Below are 17,259 nucleotides of genomic sequence, written 5' to 3'. Positions count from 1 at the left end.
GCTTATAGAAGCCAATATCATCTTTCCTATCAAGCACTCCTCCTGGGTGGCCAACCTTGTTCTTGTAAGGAAGAAGAATGGGGAAATCAGGCTATGTGTAGACTTTAGGGATCTCAATAGAGCCTCCCTCAAGGATCACTACCCCCTCCCCTATATGGAGCAGATTCTCCAAAAGGTCAGTGGCTCAGAAAGATTTTCATTCTTGGATGGATATTCAGGCTACAATCAGATCTTGGTCCAAGAATCAGACCAATACAAGACTGCATTTACTACTAAGTGGGGTACCTATGCTTATTGTAAAATGCCCTTTGGGCTAACCAATGCAAGTGCCACGTTCCAAAGAGCAATGGACATGGCTTTCAGGGGTGTATTAGCAAAGTTTGTGCTTGTATACCTTGATGACATAACTGTTTATTCGAAGCATGCAACCAACCATCTTGGTCATCTTGAGCAGGTGTTCATGAAATGCAGGGAGTATGGTGTGTCCTTGAACCCTAGCAAGTGTGTATTTGCTACTGATCAAGGAAAATTGCTAGGACACATCGTATCCAAGGAGGGTTTGACCATTGATCCAGAGCGAGTGGAGGCTATTCTTTCTCTTCCACTCCCCAGTCACAAGAAAGCATTGCAGAGTTTCCTTGGTAGGATCAACTTTGTGAGGAGGTTCATTCTCAACCTTGCTACCATGGTAAAACCCCTCACTTCCATGTTGAAGAAAAGGTTGGCTTTCAGTTGGACCAAGGAGGGAAGGGTCGGTTTCTAAGAGATCAAACAAGCAATTGCTCAAGCCCCTACCCTTGTCAATCCTAATTACGAAAGGGATTTTATCCTCTATACCTTCAAAGGAGAATACAGCATCTCAACTGTCCTAACACAGTTGAACGATGACAATTTGGAGCAACCTATTGCTTTCTTTAGTGAAGGGCTAAAGGACTATGAGCTTAAGTATAGCTATGTAGAAAAGCATGTCCTCACTGTTGTAAGGGCATTAAAAAAGTTTAGACACATAGACACATGTTGTCCAACAACAAGATCCAACTCTTAGTTCCGCATGCAAGTATCAAGGATTTCCTTCTAAACAAGGACATCAGTGAGAAGAGGGCTGGGTGGATAACCAAGGTCATGGAGTATGACATCAACATCAAGATCACCAAGCTTGTAAGAGGCAGGGGCCTATGTGAATGACTTGTCTCATCTTTTGAGACTACTTCAGAGGTCGCCCTTGTGTTACAAGAGGATCAACCAATTGGAAACAACACTCAATTCAGTTGGGTAAGTGACATGACCACCTTCTTAACGGAAGGTAAATACCCCCAAGATCTGAACCGGACCAAGAGAAGGCATTTCAGGTTGCAGTCCATTCCCTATGTCTTAGTGAATGGCACTCTTTTCCGAAAAGACTCCAATGGAGTCTTACTAAGATGCATCGAGCAAAACTAAGTCAGCAGATTGTTAGAGGAATTTCATGATGGCTCTTCAGGGGGCCTTTTCTCTGCAAGGACTACGACTATCAAAATAATGAGGGCTGGTTATTACTGGCCATCCTTATTCAGTGACTCACATAGATGGGTGAAGAATTGCAAGAAATGTGCTCTCTTCTTTGGGAAGCAAAGACTAGCTGCCCTACCTCTTCATCCCATCCAAGCAAATCAACCATTCGCCCAGTGGGGTTTAGACTTCTTTGGCACGATAAATCCACCTTCGAGTGCTGGCCATAAGTGGATCTTGGCCGCAACGGATTACTTCACTAGGTGGACAGAAGCATATGCATTGAGGGATGCCACTGAAGCCTCAATGCTGGAATTCCTTGAGGGAATTGTGACAAGATTCGGTATCCCCTCCACCATAATATCAGACAATGCTAGGGCATTTGTTGGAACCCAAATCAGTTCTTGGGCAGTTAAGCATGGTGTATACTTGAAGACATCATCCAACTATTACCCTCAGGGTAACGGCTTAGCTGAATCCTCCAACAAGAACCTCATCAGAATAGTTAAAAGGACAATTGAAGACAATCAGAGGGCATGGCATACTAAGTTGAGGACAGCCTTATGGGCTGATAGGATCACACCCAAGAGGGCGATTGGTAACTCCCCTTTCATGCTAGTATATGGGAAGGAAGCAAGACTCCCAACTCTCCTGGAGCTACCCTCTCTTGAACTAGTACATCAGCTGGAATTAACAGAGAATGATACCATGACAGTAAGGCTAGCAGAGTTGATGGAGCTAGAGGAGGTTAGAAGTAAGCCTGTGTATACACTTGAGACTCATCAAAAGCAGGTCAAGAAGGTTTTTGACAAAAAGGCGACTAATAGGGTCTTCAAAGAAGGAGATCTAGTTCTCAAGTGGGATGCAGACAGAGCCAAAGCTGGGCGACACTCTAAGTTTGATGCTATCTGGAGTGGCCCATATGTCATCACTAGTTGCAAGGAGGCCAATGCATTTCATCTCTCCAAGTTTGATGGCGAAGTTCTTCCAATCGCAGTGAATGGGATTCATCTCAAGCCTTGCTTTTGAAGAGGGTGTTGATGACTATGTAAATATTAGACTAGAAGTTGATTTGCTTTCATAAGTGCTTATGCACATGCCGCATTCCCCTTAAGAGGGTGTGCGCTCTAGTTTTCAGTTTTCCTCTAAGTGATGGCACACACATGTTTTGGTCTTTCAACGACTCAGTGCCCAATGGATGCTTAAGGCTTTTGGACTTCATGCTTAGCAGGCAAGCATCCTGCAGAAATTGCCAAAAATGTTGTCATTTTGTGACACCCTTGGTCCATCAGTGAGAACCAATCAGAGATATGTTCCATGGACTAGCGTGGCCCCAGTTGATCAAGGAGAGAAGAATCATGAAGTGTGAAGTGTTGCCTTGACCGGAGGAAGTTCCTCCCTTGGCCTTTTCTTCTTCCCCGGAACTCCGGAACCCCGTGGTTGTGAAGTTCTTTTGTCTTTGCCCTTGTCTCTTTCCTTCTTCCTTTTTCGGAACTCCGGAACCTCGAGGTTCCGAAGTTCTAATCCCTTCCCCTTCCCTTCTCTGGAACTCCGGAACCTCAAGGTTCCAAAGTTCCTTCCCTAGCTTAGCCCTCCTCTCCTTAGCCTTTCTCCCTCCTCCTCCGAAACTCCGGAACACTGAGGTTCCGAAGATCCTTCTTTTCTTCTCCCCTTTCCTGGAACTCCGGAACCCTAAGGTTCCGAAGTTCCCTTCCCTTGCCTTCCTCGGAACCCCGAGGTTCCAAGGTTCCCTCCTAGCCCTTCTTCCTTCTTTTCTTCGGAACTCCGGAACCTCGAGGTTCTGAAGTCCTCTTCCTCGCTTCCCCTTCTTCGGAACTCTGGAACTCCGAGGTTCCGAAGTTTCTTCCCCTTTTGCCTTCTCTCTCTAGTTCCGCCGGAACTCTGGAACCCCGAGGTTCCGAAGTTCCTTTTCTTCTCTTCCTCTCTCTACCCCGGAACTCCGGAACCCCGAGGCTCCGAAGTTCTTGCCTTAGCCTTTTGAAGTTCCTCGGAACTCCGAAACCTTGAGGTTTCGAAGTTCTTGCCTTAGCCTTTTGAAGTTCTCCGGAACTCTGGAACCCTGATGTTCTAAAATTCCTTGCTCCTTTCCTTGTCTTCCTCACTTCGAGAGTCCGAGCTTCCGAAGTCTCCGAGCTTCCTTCCGACTGGCGACACTTCCGAATGGCGTGATCGACACTCAAGGTTTTTAATGCTCCGACAACTTTGGTGACTTGTGTACTTTCTTTTGTGGATCCACAAGGGTGCATTAAATGTTTTCTCAGGGTTTCCATCAAGGAGATACAGGGCCATGCTTGGTGACTTATGTCATGTCTGACTTTGGAAGGTTAGTCAGTCCACCTTCTCAGGATTGCTCTTTATGGGTATGGCTACGTTGCTTGCATGTGCAAGTCAAGTGCATGCACTTCCCTGCTCTTCCAAACTGACATGCAGGGGTCATGATCAACCTTGTAACCATTTTTCTATATAAAGGTTGTTAAGCCTCATTGTAAAGGGTTCTCTCCCTGCTGCCTTGAGCTTTCCTATGCCCTTTCTCTTCTCTTGAAGACTTGTAGTTATTTTTGCATTTCTGCAACTGTAAGATTGGCTTTTGGCCTTATGATTAATTAAAAATCACCATTCTTGCCTCCTAACCTATGTATGCTGTATATGCTTTTCTTACCTTCCATCATAGGTGTATGTCTTGTGGCTTTTCTCTCCATATATATGCTGTGTTAACTTGTTTTCTGAGTGTGACTTGTGGGAATCCTTCTCCCCTCTTGACACTCAGCAAACTCTAACCTCCATACATGCGTTGTTAATGCATGGTAGCTTCGGTAAGATAAATGATTGAATGAGAGATAAATGAAGTCTCTCATTCAATCATTTGTCCTATTGATAATTATGATGAAAAACTTCAAGCTATTAATCCTTCATTTGATAAACCATTCTTCATTTGTATATGATCAATCTAATTAGTTCGATCAAATGCTTAATAGTCGATTATCATCCTATAGCATAGAATCCCGATTTAATATCGGTTACATTATTTGTGTTCGCCGATTATTAAATCGGGTTAACCAATGCAATCCGATTTATATTGGTTAACTTATTTAATAATAAACAAATGATTATCGGGTCAACCAAACACCGATTAGTATCGATGTTAATATAAGTTTGCACCGATTGATATCGGGTGATACACCGATTAATATCGGGTGGCAAAGTAAACATACACCGATTGTTATCGGGTGTTAATGTAAGCATACACCGATTGGTATCGGTTGGTAATTAAACCCCGTGTATTATTATTGTGATTAGCAAAGGGGCATGATCAAGTAATGTCTTGATCGGCCATGTCTAAAAGACATGACCGGTCAAGGCATTGCTTGATCGTACCCATCTTGCTATATATATCAAATGGCATTTGTAAGAAAGGACATTGAAATTAATAAATGCTCCTCTCACCTGCCATACAAAAGAAGATAGTCAGATTTATATTTTAAATCAGTAATACATAGAACAAGATAATATCAACTAGAATATAACTTGCATATTGAATGTAAATTGAACATCATTTACATGCGTTTGGGTCACTTATGCAATTGAAGTTGTGCATCTCTTGGGTTTTTTAGTTGGTTCCTTGTGCCATTTCGGTAGGGAGAGAAACAATCTCTTCTTGGTGCATCACCTCCTTTTATTTCAAGCAATTCTTTTTTCCCTTTACCTTTGCAAGTTGTTAGGATAGGCTTAGGAGTTAGTTTTAATGTGTTGAGTTGGTTCAACACCTGCACCTATTTGAAGAAGGAAGTTGGCCTTCTCCGGAGATTCAACCCCTTGCGCAAGGTCCCACACTTCGGGGTTGTTTCCATGTTTCACAAGGTTGCTGAGTTGATAGCTTAGCAAGGGTGCAAATTTTTTTTATAACAGTAACAAAGCTGGAATCAGATGAGGAAGAGGACTCTGAAAAAACAAAGGAAGATGTTGAAGCAGAATTTGAACAAGGTGATGAAGTAGAAAGCAGAGAAAATGTAATGGCCGATGAAGATATGGAAGAAGAAGATTACTAGAAAGACCAACCAATATGCTAGCATGGTTAATGAGGATAATGTAGAGGTGGGATATAGGATAGGAACTGGACAAGAGAAATGAGGAAAGAGACAAAAGCCTGGAGAATCAGATTAGAGAGATGCAACGTTGCATTATGGATTTGGAGGCTCGAGAAGAGAAATCTAAAGAAGACAACAATGAAATTGTAAATGCCATTAATTCCCTTATTCGCACAACTGATGTTATAATGCAAAATTCGGTTATGGGAGTGGTCTCAGGCAAATCCATGTTGTTGAAGATACTCAAGAAAAAGAACTAGAAAGATAATAGGAAAGAAGAAGACTATGCCCTGCAGGAGGACGACTGGAAAGATAACATACAGAAGCTGGCTGATGCCTAGGACAAGATCTCAGGAAAGAATGATTAATGTTGTTTCTTTTATTATGCTTAAACTTAGTGTTTATTTAGAATTAGTTGCTACTCTCTATAATATTTCTAGCCTTCCTGGCTTATGTTATGTTATTTTGATCTGTTACTCCCATTGCCTGGACCAAACTATGCTTTTTTTGATGTGGACTATAGATAAGTTTTGATTATGGGTATGCTATAGGGTGTTTCTGTTATTGTGTAGTTTGCTGTTTTCTGTCCCTCTTCTGGGTTTTGTTCTGATGTTGTAAGGGATCGGGGCCCTTTCCTTGCTTACTCAATCAAAAACATTGTTTTGTTTACGAAGCAAGCTATACACTTGCATTGTTTGTAATTTCTCATACAGTTATTCTACCTATCATTGAACATTTTATTTATGTTAAATTTAATATTTTTCTTTTATCCAAACAGCAATAGCTCCAGTAATAATGGTTTAAAGATTTACCATAATTGGTGTTTGCTTAACTATCAACCATTCGTGTCCCTTATGTATACATGTTCTTATATTGAATATATTATATGAGTCTCTTAAGTATAGCTGTTCTTATTTTGAATAGATTATACCAGCGGAAAATATGGTTGCTGCTTTCCAGGGTAGTGGGACATCTATATTTACTGTTGCAAAGACATTTCAAGATGCTCAAGTGTTTCTGGAGGTAGAGTAAAAAATTCTATACTCCAAAAGAAATTATGCTGATCCATTGTTCCAGCGTCCAGGAGAATAATAGCATTTGTCATGTTTAACTGAAATTGCCTTGTGATTCAGACGTATCTCCTTAAAGTTGACATTGATATTATCAAATATGTTGCACACAATAAATTAGTCTCTTAGTATTTCCCATCTTTTGCAGGCATTGGAAAAGGGTATGGATGGTGTTGTATTACATACAGATGATATTAATGATATTCTTAAGCTTAAGGTCTAGCATTTTCTCATGCATTCCTATTTTCTGTTATTTTGAGTCATATAGTGCTGTTTCATATTTGTATATCTTGTTTATATTAACTTAGAGAAGTGAACTTGAATTCTAGTCATCATTTTGGTAGATAATCAAACTTTTGCATGAGTAATATTCCTATAATGTTTTTCTTGAATATTTTTAGGGCTATCTTGATAGGAAGGTTGATTCAAAGAATGTAACAAAATTGAGTACAGCAACTGTGACTCGTTTGGAAATGATGGGCATGGGTGACCGAGTCTGTGTTGATCTCTGCAGTCTCTTAAGACCTGGTGAAGGAGTTCTGGTATGGGGTTTTTATTTGAGCTTTTTATTCTCATTTAAAGATATTTTTAACATAAATTCTTGATTACTCATTTGCAGGTTGGTTCTTTTGCAAGGGGCCTTTTTCTTGTCCATTCAGAATGTTTGGAATCCAGCTACATTTCTAGTAGGCCCTTCCGTGTGAATGCCGTGAGCTTTCTCTTCCATTCCATCACCTGAGATCCAACAAAAGTTAAAACGATTTATTTATATAAAGATAGCAAACACTTAATGATATGTTATCACAGACTCCCATGAAATTTAAATGGCTTAGATTTCCATATGTTTTCCATCTGATATTTTAGTTCAATCAGCAAATTTTGTTTCATATTGTTGTTCAAAATAAGCACATCATTATTCAAAAATTGATTGTCTGTCTTGTGGTCATATTTACTTATGATGATATGATAATGAAACCTACTTGAAAAAATTCCAATATTGTGTTTTCAAGTTCAAATTGCTTTTGGGATTTTCCTTTTGTAGGGTCCCGTGCATGCATACATTGCAGTTCCTGGTGGGAAGACCTCGTATCTTTCTGAGCTAGAATCTGGCAAAGAGGTGATTGTCATGGACATGCATGGTAGGCAGCGGACAGCAATAGTTGGCCGTGTCAAGATAGAATCCAGACCTCTTATTCTAGTTGAGGCAAAGGTGTGAGTTGCATCTTGTGCCTCTTAAATTCCAAATCATTTGCAACTTATTTTAGCAATCTATATTTGTTACCATAAGCTAACATTTATGTGGTGGGCCGAACTTTGCCTTTTATTTTAATTGCAGTTTCATCTATCCTAAATGATATGGATTTTTTCCAGCAAATGGTTAATTTTTTAAATAATAATAACTGCTAAATTCAAAGTAAAATTAGTGTGGTTCCTTTAAATATTGAGAAATCAATCATCATAACAAGAATAGCTACCAAAATTATTTTCAAACAAGTGGCTTCTGACCTTTTTAACACCCAAAATTATTTTCAAAACAGGCGGCTTCCAAACTTTTTCCCATCATGATGAGATTTTTCTATAGTATGTTTCAGAATATTTGAACATTGGTAATGAGCAAAAAATTCTTTACAGACTATTTTTGTGAAATAATTGTTGCATTCTATTCTGTAAATACCCCTAGTTTATTTTGCATCTGGTTGGATGCCCAACTAGGTCTTCGACATTTTGGCCTTCGACATGGTGGTCCTTGATATGTCAGCAGGTTATTTTAAATGTCCTTTGTCAATGCTGATAAGTAGTACTTTTTGTAGATCTGAAGGTCTAATCTAAGTTTAGTCACAGGCAGTCTCTTAAAGTCAGTTATGGAGGCAACCTTCATGGTTGGGTTTCAATCACCTCAGAGTCTAAAATATATCTCAGATACGAATGAGTAAGAAGACTGATTGCAAAGTTCTTATTTCTATAGAATAGATGGATAGGAGTTGCAAAACACAATGCCTTCAATGTTCATTTTTTATTTTCATTATATAATATAAGAACAGCATGGATTAGCTCTAGATATTCCTATGTTACTTATGTGGATGTTTACAGTATGCTACATTTGATTCTATTCAATGGTATAACTAGGATAGAATGATAAACTTACCTCTTCTGCCCGTGCTATCTAAGATATCTCCTAGTGTAATACATTTCAGTATGCAAGTGATGATTTAAAATATATTCTGAGCATAACCAATTTGTAGATGAGAATAATCTCATTTCACGTTTATGCGTTGTTTATCTTTGTAACTAGATATTTATGCATGTTTCCTGGTTTATGCCCATGCAAGTGAGCAGTTAGCTGCACATGCTCATAGCTTAGATGTATAGTCTCAATTCACCTATCCCATGCACGCAAAGCCTAGTAAATAAAATAGTCAACATCTTTGTAAAGTATTTGGGAAGTCTGAGTTATCCACTTGTAGGGTACTGTTGACGTGTATTTTGTACACAATCAAACACAGAATAAAATACCCAAGGGTACCTTATCCTCTCTTGAGTAAAGCCTCTGATTGCGGAAGATATCGCGAAAAAGGATCAATCAGGATGACTCCAAGGTTCTTGTATGTAGGGTCTCTACGTGTGGATAAGCTCTCTGTGGTATGATGTGATTTGCTGGAATCACAAGGGGACTTACACTTGATGATTGAACTTCTGATTTGCTTTGAATATTGCTGGAACACAGGATTTCACTAGCTTTGATTGAAAAAAAGGAAAAAGGACGAGGGCGAGGAAAGGATCTAATCCTAACACTAAGAATGTAGGAGCAATGATTGATCTTTGATGAAATTCTTACTAAGTCTTGTTTTGACATCACAGGAACATCTCCACAAGGTTAGTGCGATCTTCGAAGGAAAGCTTTATGATGTTCAAATCATCACTGCAGACATAGACACCATCAGGTTGATGCATATCAATGAAGAAGCGACAATTGAAGTTAAGCTTAAGCTGAATGATTCCAGTTGACTACGCAAGGCAAGTCTGCAATCAACAAACTGCTAGTAGTATGGATATACGAATTCCACCATCAATCAAGCACATTTCTTCCATTCATCTAATAACACGAAATCAAATATGAGAAGTATAAAGACCATGCAAATTGTCGAATCGACCCATAAATTTCACCATTTCTTCAATAAAGTTACAAGTCTCTTACAACAACATCTTGGCAACAATCTTTGCCTTCTCTCTCTACTCTACTCTAATTGCTATTCTCTCTCTATCTTCTAACTGCTTCCAACTATTCCTAACTATATTCTAACTCTCACTATCCCTTTACAAAATGAAATGCCAGGGCTTATATAGTGCCCACAATACAATTCGATGGCTTAGATCGATTTGAGATCAATGGCCAAGATTCAACAATGAAAACCCTAATTAGGGTTTGTTACAACCATTACATAACATTTAATGCTTGACCAATGATAAAATTGTATTGCTTGGACACATGTCCTCTCTGGAAAATTCCATCAATGAATAACCAGGGTAGGTACATCGGAGTTTGTGCCACCTTCCATGAGTTAGGTACATTGAATCTGGACATGCGGAGGTGGAACAATCTGACTGGATGAGCGATGACTAGGATGCCACCTCGTCTGACACTTGTAACTTGGTAGATATTCAACTTGATGTTGTTGGGAAGCCAGCTTTAATTAATTCATCTGGAACTATCTGCTTCTTCAATGAACCCTTGTTCTAACTTCTTGTGTCCTTGATGTGCAGGATGATTGTTGTACCTCGCCTTGGAATACTGGATTGGAGAAGTCGCCCTTGATGACGTTAGGCTGGATCGAAGAAGGTTGTCCTTGTTGATGCTAGACTGGAGGAGGTTGCCCTTGTCCTTGCTTGATCGTCCTTGGAGGAGACCGTCCTTGTTCTTGCTTGATCGTCCTTGGAGGAGACCGTCCTTGTCCTTGCTTGATTTTCCAACTCCGGGATCTCCATTTGATGTCTACACAACATTTCAAAATTAGTAATATATCTTGAAATCTAAAAATTAAACTTTAAAAGGAAGATTCAAGATTTTAATTAGGAAATTTCATGATAAATCTTGAGTTATCATTTCCTAATTTAGGATTTTCAAAGCAAAATTTAAATCTTCAAAAATGGTGCCAAGGTGATTACGCCATACCTCCACTTGAGAATTAATTCTAGAAAAAGATGCAAAAATAAGGTGAATTCGCTAGGTAAAATGTAGATCAAGACTCCCTTTAGCAAAATGCGCCTCCTTTAGCTTGGAAAAGAACTCCATCTTCCTCTTCAAAAATCTGGAAATTCGCCTTCAAATGTCTTCAAAAATCTGGAAATTATCCTCCAAATGTCTTTAAAAATCTGGAAATTATCCTCCAAACTAGCAAGAAATATGCCTCTCCAATAGCCTTCAAGATGAATTTCGCCGTCAACTAGCTTCTCCACACTTGGTAGAAATTCGCTCCACACTTGCTAGATTTCGCACCTCCTCTTTGCCCTTCCAAATTGCATTTGAAAGGATGATTGAATGATTTGAATTGTGAAACAACACCTCCAATATATAGAGCGCTCACCTTCTACATCTCCCATAGGCCGACTTGGTGAAAATAGGCCAAAATAAACAAAAATTAATAAAAGAATAAGGCCGACTTAATTAAGCAATAAAAAGGATAACTCAAGCGCTCTTCTTTTAACTTTAATTTAATAATAATTAATTTCGAAATGCCTCAATTAATTTAAAAAAACGATTTTCCAAGGCTCCAAAATTAATTATTAAATGTTATGTGCCTTTCATTAAATGCCAATTTAATTAAAAAAATTTAAAATATTTCGAAGTTTTGGGCGAACTTGGCATCTAGTGCGATTTGCTAAAATAAGGCAAAAAAATAATGAATTTTGATAACTTCGCTATGGTCCCTTGGAGAGGGACAGGAGCGTTTTGCCTTGGTCCCTTGGAGAGGGACAGGAGTGATTTTGCAAATCCAAGCTTATCTGTCCTTTGCTAGCCTTCCAAACTATATTCAATGGATAAATGATGTTTTCCTTGGTCTCTTCAAATCATAAAATTGTCTTGATCCTGCAAGAACAGTGCAAATTTGAAATTCAAGCTCCGGTCCTTCAGTGAGGGACAGGAGCGAATTTTGTCCTCTAGGCCAAATCTTTTCACTTTTTATCTCGAAATTCCTTTGCTAGGGAAGATTTCACCTTACTTCATGCTATGAATAAAAGTTAATGTCCGAGAAAGGTCTTAAAAGGTGTGTGTATAAAGAAAATCGCTCTGGTCCTTCAGGGAGGGACAAGGGCGAATTTATCAAAAGCTTCATCATTTCATTGTCTTTGATCAAGTCTGGATGGTCTATAATGTTCATTTCGTCCTTCACCATGCCTTTGATGTTTCAATCTGACCAAACAAGGCCAGGAATGACTCAAATAAGCCTTTTCGCCCTAGACCCTTGGTGAGGGATAGGAGCGCTTCGCCTTGGTCCCTTGGAGAGGGACAGGAGGGAAATTCGCTCTGGATCCTCAGTGAAGGACAGGAGCGAAAATTGACTTTTCGAACTTTCTATCAGGATAATTTTTATGGAATATAACATTTAAGTATAAGTGACATTGAAAGATAGAAGGAAATGTCACTTATACTTTAAGTTATATTCCATATATACTTTCAGGATGTTTGAGAGTGGTTTTAGACCTCCAGGAGTTATATTGCAAAATCTAGTTTTTTGAGGTTTTTTAGTTTCCAGACTTAGTCAAATTCAGGATCAGGACATTCCAGACTTAGCCAAATTTCAGGATCAGGACTTTCAGACTTAGCCAAATTTCAGGATCAGGACTTTCAGACTTAGCCAAATTTTCAGGATCAGGACTTCACTCCAGCAAGACTTGCTATCCTATTGATCTCCCCGACAGCACTCAAAAATGCAAAAGCCAACTAACAAAACCCTAAAAGACCCAAAAACAAACCCTAAAAAGCAAAAAAAAAGCAAGGTTCCCCATTTGCAATGGGGCGATGTGTGAAAACGTCACAACAGGTACCTAGGAAGTAATGAATTACCTTTGTCAAGTACTTGGGAATTAAAGAAATATCTTTGTAAATTACTTGGAAAATTGGTGTTTTAAACACCGAACAGTGCTTTGTCTCTACTTTTTTCTTCATTTGAGGAATTGTTTATCTTTGTTCCCATGATTGCCCAAATGATAAATCCAAGAGTAAGGAGAGCCATGCATTTTAAGGTTGGCATTTCTATGCCTATGGATATCCATGTTTGAAGAGCTTGAGAAATACAACTATTGGTAATGGATGAAGAAAATAGAAAATAGATTGAGTAAAGAATGTGGGACTGCACGATGTATGTTGGCCCATTTATTTATTATATCAAATGAGGGTTACAAAAATAGTTATAATGAGATGTTTATGAACGTAAACATATATTAAATGGAAATATATATTTAATAAATCCCTTAATGATTAAACTGGAAACAATCCCAACTTTGTCCTAAAATTTGATAAAGAAATAGGACTAAAAGGTTTAGTCATTGCCCTTGAGATCTGTAGTAATGAAGAGAAATGTCTTCAATATCAACTGATTGTTGAATGCAGTGATGATGATTCTCAATATGTTTGGTGTGAGTCTGATACATTGGATTTTTCACCAATTTCAATAAACCTTGATTAATATAGAAAAGTGGAGTAGGTTTATATTGAGTGTTGAGTCTTATAATTCCAATTGAGATTGGAATATGAATTTGCAACTCAGGGATACTTGTCCATGCTGAGCAATCCTTCATGGGTTAAAAGACTACATTTACTTTGTCAACCAAGGGATGTACAACTTGAAATGGTGCAGCACTATATGTGCATTACAATCCTATCCAATGTTGTTATCCTACATTAATTGCAAAAAATACAGTAAAGGAGAAAGCTGGAAAATAACCACTAATGAGAACTATTGCTAAAATGGAAATGTCAAAGAACGAACAAGAGCAGTGTAAACTAAACATTATTCTATAACATCCTAGTCTACAGAACAAAGAAATAAATGATTTAATTCCTATTGAAACTAACTTGCATTAACCATTGTCTACACACTATCTGACTGCTACAGGAACGGTGAGCAATAAAACTGTTACGCTATTGAAGCTCAAAAAGATTAATTTAATGTGAGATATCTAAAACAACACTTAAAGAAATTACACTACTCCTATGATTAGCTTTACCTTAAGTGAGGCCCCTTGGGTAAACACTCGCCATAGATTCACAAGATTCTATGCTGGTTTAAGAAATCATCATATTCTTATTTATCAAAGTTACATGCTTTCTGAAACATAACTTGCTAGAAAAGATACAGAGTCGTTAACCTTTTCAGGTCAAACATAAGGTTTATTTATAACATTATCCTTATGACTTATTCCATAACTAACTACATGTCAATCCCAAGATCTAGGGAGAGATTTATTAATTGAAATATAAGAACCATAAATTGAAGAGTCCCGTTAGGACTACAATTCTTAACAACCACTTGAAACATAATTATCCATTCAAATCAACTCAACGGACTCGATAAAGGCATGTGCTTAGGAAGTTTGGATCATAATGAAGGGCGTCCACGTATGAGTGTTGCCCCTAGATCATTTAATCCATCTACAATTGTTTTTGACCAATTCAACGTTGACTCTGCCCATGGCTGCAAGAGCTGACACAATGTTCGGCTACAGGAATAGTCACTTATAACCCAAAGAAAGTGCTGCACAACAGGATAGTATATACAACATTGCAAACTATAGCGATTAACCATTTCCATCCATAACAAATACATATATATATATATATATATATATATATATATATATATATATATATATATATATATATATATATATATATATATATATATATATATATATATATATATATATATATCAAAGTTCCCAGACTCGGACTCGGCTCGGACTCGGCAAGGCCGACTCGACTCGTGACTCGGCAATGACTCGGCAAAATAAAAAAACCCTCGAAATCAAGAGATTTTTAGCAATTTAAAACTTGTTTCATGCACCCATTATTGAATAAAGCCCAATTATAATGTGTGCTAGCTTGTTATGCCATGAAAGGCATGTTGGTAGAGTATCTACTTGTTTGGGGCTTCTGTTTAGTATTTTCTTTGGCCAAATTGAAATTTTGTGAGCACCAACATGAGACATCATGAACATCTTCACTTGGAAACTGTAAGGAGTGCTTGTGTATGCTAGCATTAAATAGTGTGCTCGTTGAACTTAGGTTTTACCTTGGGACTATAGTTGACCTTGGTCTTTCTTAGACCTCTTAGTTTTTAGGCTATATATATGTTGGATGGAAGGGAGAATTGTGAGGTCAAAAGGGTTTGAAAATATGCTCCTTAGAGACATGTCCCTTGCCAAAAATAACCTTGTGCCCCATGGGGGGATTTTTGGGATGTGGGGACAAGTAGGAAATGTCCCCAACTCACCCCCTTTTTTCAAAATTTTAAGAAACATCCCTATTGTGAGGTACTCACACATTGCCCCATTGCAAATGAAGACCCCCACTTTTTCCTTTCTAGGGTTAGCTCTTTTAGTTTTGTTGTTGGTCGTTTTAGTGTATTAGCCTTTGCATTGAAGGGATTGAGTTTCTCAAAGGTCATCAAATCAGGTGGATCTCCTCAAGGTGGAGTGAAGGAGGTTAGATCAGTTGAGTGATTAGGGATTATTTAGATCATTCCTAGGGTTTTTGTGTACTATTTGGTCACGCTTCAAGTTGCTAAATCAAATCTTGGTTGAATGCATAGTGTCCTCCTAGGTCTCGTCCCTTACATCAAGGTTAGAGTGAACTTGCCTTAAAAGTCTGGAATGTCATCCTAATCCTAAAATGGCCTGAAATTTGACTAAGTCTGGAAATTTGAAGGATCCTCCAAAAACTAGATTTTGCATTATAACTCATGGAGGTCCGAAACCACTCTCAAACATCCTGATATACTTAAATGTTATATTCCATATATGAATCCTGGCGGAGAAACTGACTTGTCAAACAAGTGAAAACATTGACCTGTCGTGGCCGAGTCTTGGAGCCTGGACTCGGAGAGTTTTGCCATAACTCGCCTGACTCGCGAGTCAGGCAAGTTTTGGTCAAAACTCGCCGAGTCCGAGTCCCAAGTCAACAAAACTTGCCGAGCTTGGCTCGACTCGCCAACTCGGCGAACTTGCCTGACTCGCGGTGAGTTTGGGAACTCTGATATATATATATATATATATATATTACATTAGAGTCATTAACTGATCATATTGGAAGTGCTCAAATAAAATCTAAATACCATAATAAACCATACTTAGGACTGAGGTTCATGATGCATAGACCATAAAACATAAATAAAGTCTGCAGTACAACTAACAAAAAGAAAGGCAAATAAGAGACCTATCATTGAGGAAGTTGGAATTCAATCAAAATTTGGTGTAGCCAAATTTCTTCACAATCAGTATTGAAAACTAATTTGTATTCTACTTCAATGGAAGATAAAGCCACACTGTGTTGCAGCTTACTTTGCCACAAAAAACTCTTGAACTGAAGGAAAAGATTTACTGGTAGTAGAATTCAACACCTTGGCAATACTATAGGATGATTCATTGATTAGCGACGAATCATCTTTGGTTGACAACTTTAGGCCAACCTCCATAGGTCTAGAAAATGGATTGCAATCTACGATCCAAAACCTCTACAATAGATTCCTACCTATTTGATCTAAACCAAGAAAATAAGATGGTTATGTTGTGGGAATTCAACGCCTAGGAATACTGGAGGCCTTGATCAATCATGTCAATAGCCGCACACAAACCTGATTTCATATGCTAAAGTATAGGAATCTCACTACTTCTAATGCCAAGATTGTCAACTGAGACAATAAGAATCACAAGTCCATCACCATTGCTTTTGACATAAAGGTTCAAATTATAAATATTTCTAAATTTAGAATCTTGGACATTGGTCAATTTTTGTTACAGCTACAAGATTTGTGCTCAACAAGTTGATTTTTACAGATTCGCACCATTAAGTATTGCTTCATTATATTGAGTACCCAAGCATGGTCATATATATATTTTATATTTACAATTATTTTCACCATGCTCCACATATTCTTTGATTCATGGTATTCTTCAACGATCCTTTTGTATGAGGTCAAGGCAATGAGAAAAGATTTCAAAATAAAGATGCGTGCCTATCCATAATAAGTCTGCCAACAACAACTTAATTTTTTGTATTGTTTTTAACTATTTGTACAACATTTTCCTCACCTACTTCAGCTAATACTTCCTTTAAAACCCCACAAAGGAAATCAAAATTTTCTGTTTTTATCGAAACATCAATGAATCGCAAGAAAACTAACCCACTTGAGGAAGAAACAAGGAAATTATCAAAATGCTAATATTAATCACTAAAACAAAAGTTTGAAATTATAATCACTATATCAGTTGATTTCATAGACAACCACTTGAGGAAGAAACATGAGAACTCAAAAGTGGTTTGTTACTCCTTTTTGTCTAACCATCAATCATGATTGTGCAACCCTTCCTCTTCCATA

The 17,259-nt window shown here is 38.1% G+C and overlaps 1 protein-coding gene across 7 annotated transcripts in view; it reads left to right on the top strand.

Annotated features, from left to right (window-relative positions):
• LOC131044943 (uncharacterized) overlaps positions 1-17,259 on the top strand; it is a 148,547-nt gene that overhangs the window by 124,742 nt on the left and 6,546 nt on the right. For 4 of the 7 annotated variants that reach the window (XM_057978429.2, XM_057978432.2, XM_057978430.2 and 1 more), the window contains 5 exons: positions 6,519-6,617; positions 6,813-6,881; positions 7,066-7,206; positions 7,284-7,373; positions 7,707-7,874. In XM_057978429.2, coding sequence (XP_057834412.1) covers positions 6,519-6,617; positions 6,813-6,881; positions 7,066-7,206; positions 7,284-7,373; positions 7,707-7,874 — 567 coding nt within the window. The remainder of the gene's footprint in view (positions 1-6,518; positions 6,618-6,812; positions 6,882-7,065; positions 7,207-7,283; positions 7,374-7,706; positions 7,875-17,259) is intronic. The other 3 variants (XM_057978433.2, XM_057978431.2, XM_057978434.2) reach the window with 2 other exon arrangements.

The sequence above is a fragment of the Cryptomeria japonica genome, chromosome 1, assembly GCF_030272615.1.
Source record: "Cryptomeria japonica chromosome 1, Sugi_1.0, whole genome shotgun sequence".
Lineage (NCBI taxonomy): Eukaryota > Viridiplantae > Streptophyta > Pinopsida > Cupressales > Cupressaceae > Cryptomeria > Cryptomeria japonica.
Note: the sequence above shows the minus strand (reverse complement) of the source record. Positions and strands in the feature narration are given on the sequence as shown.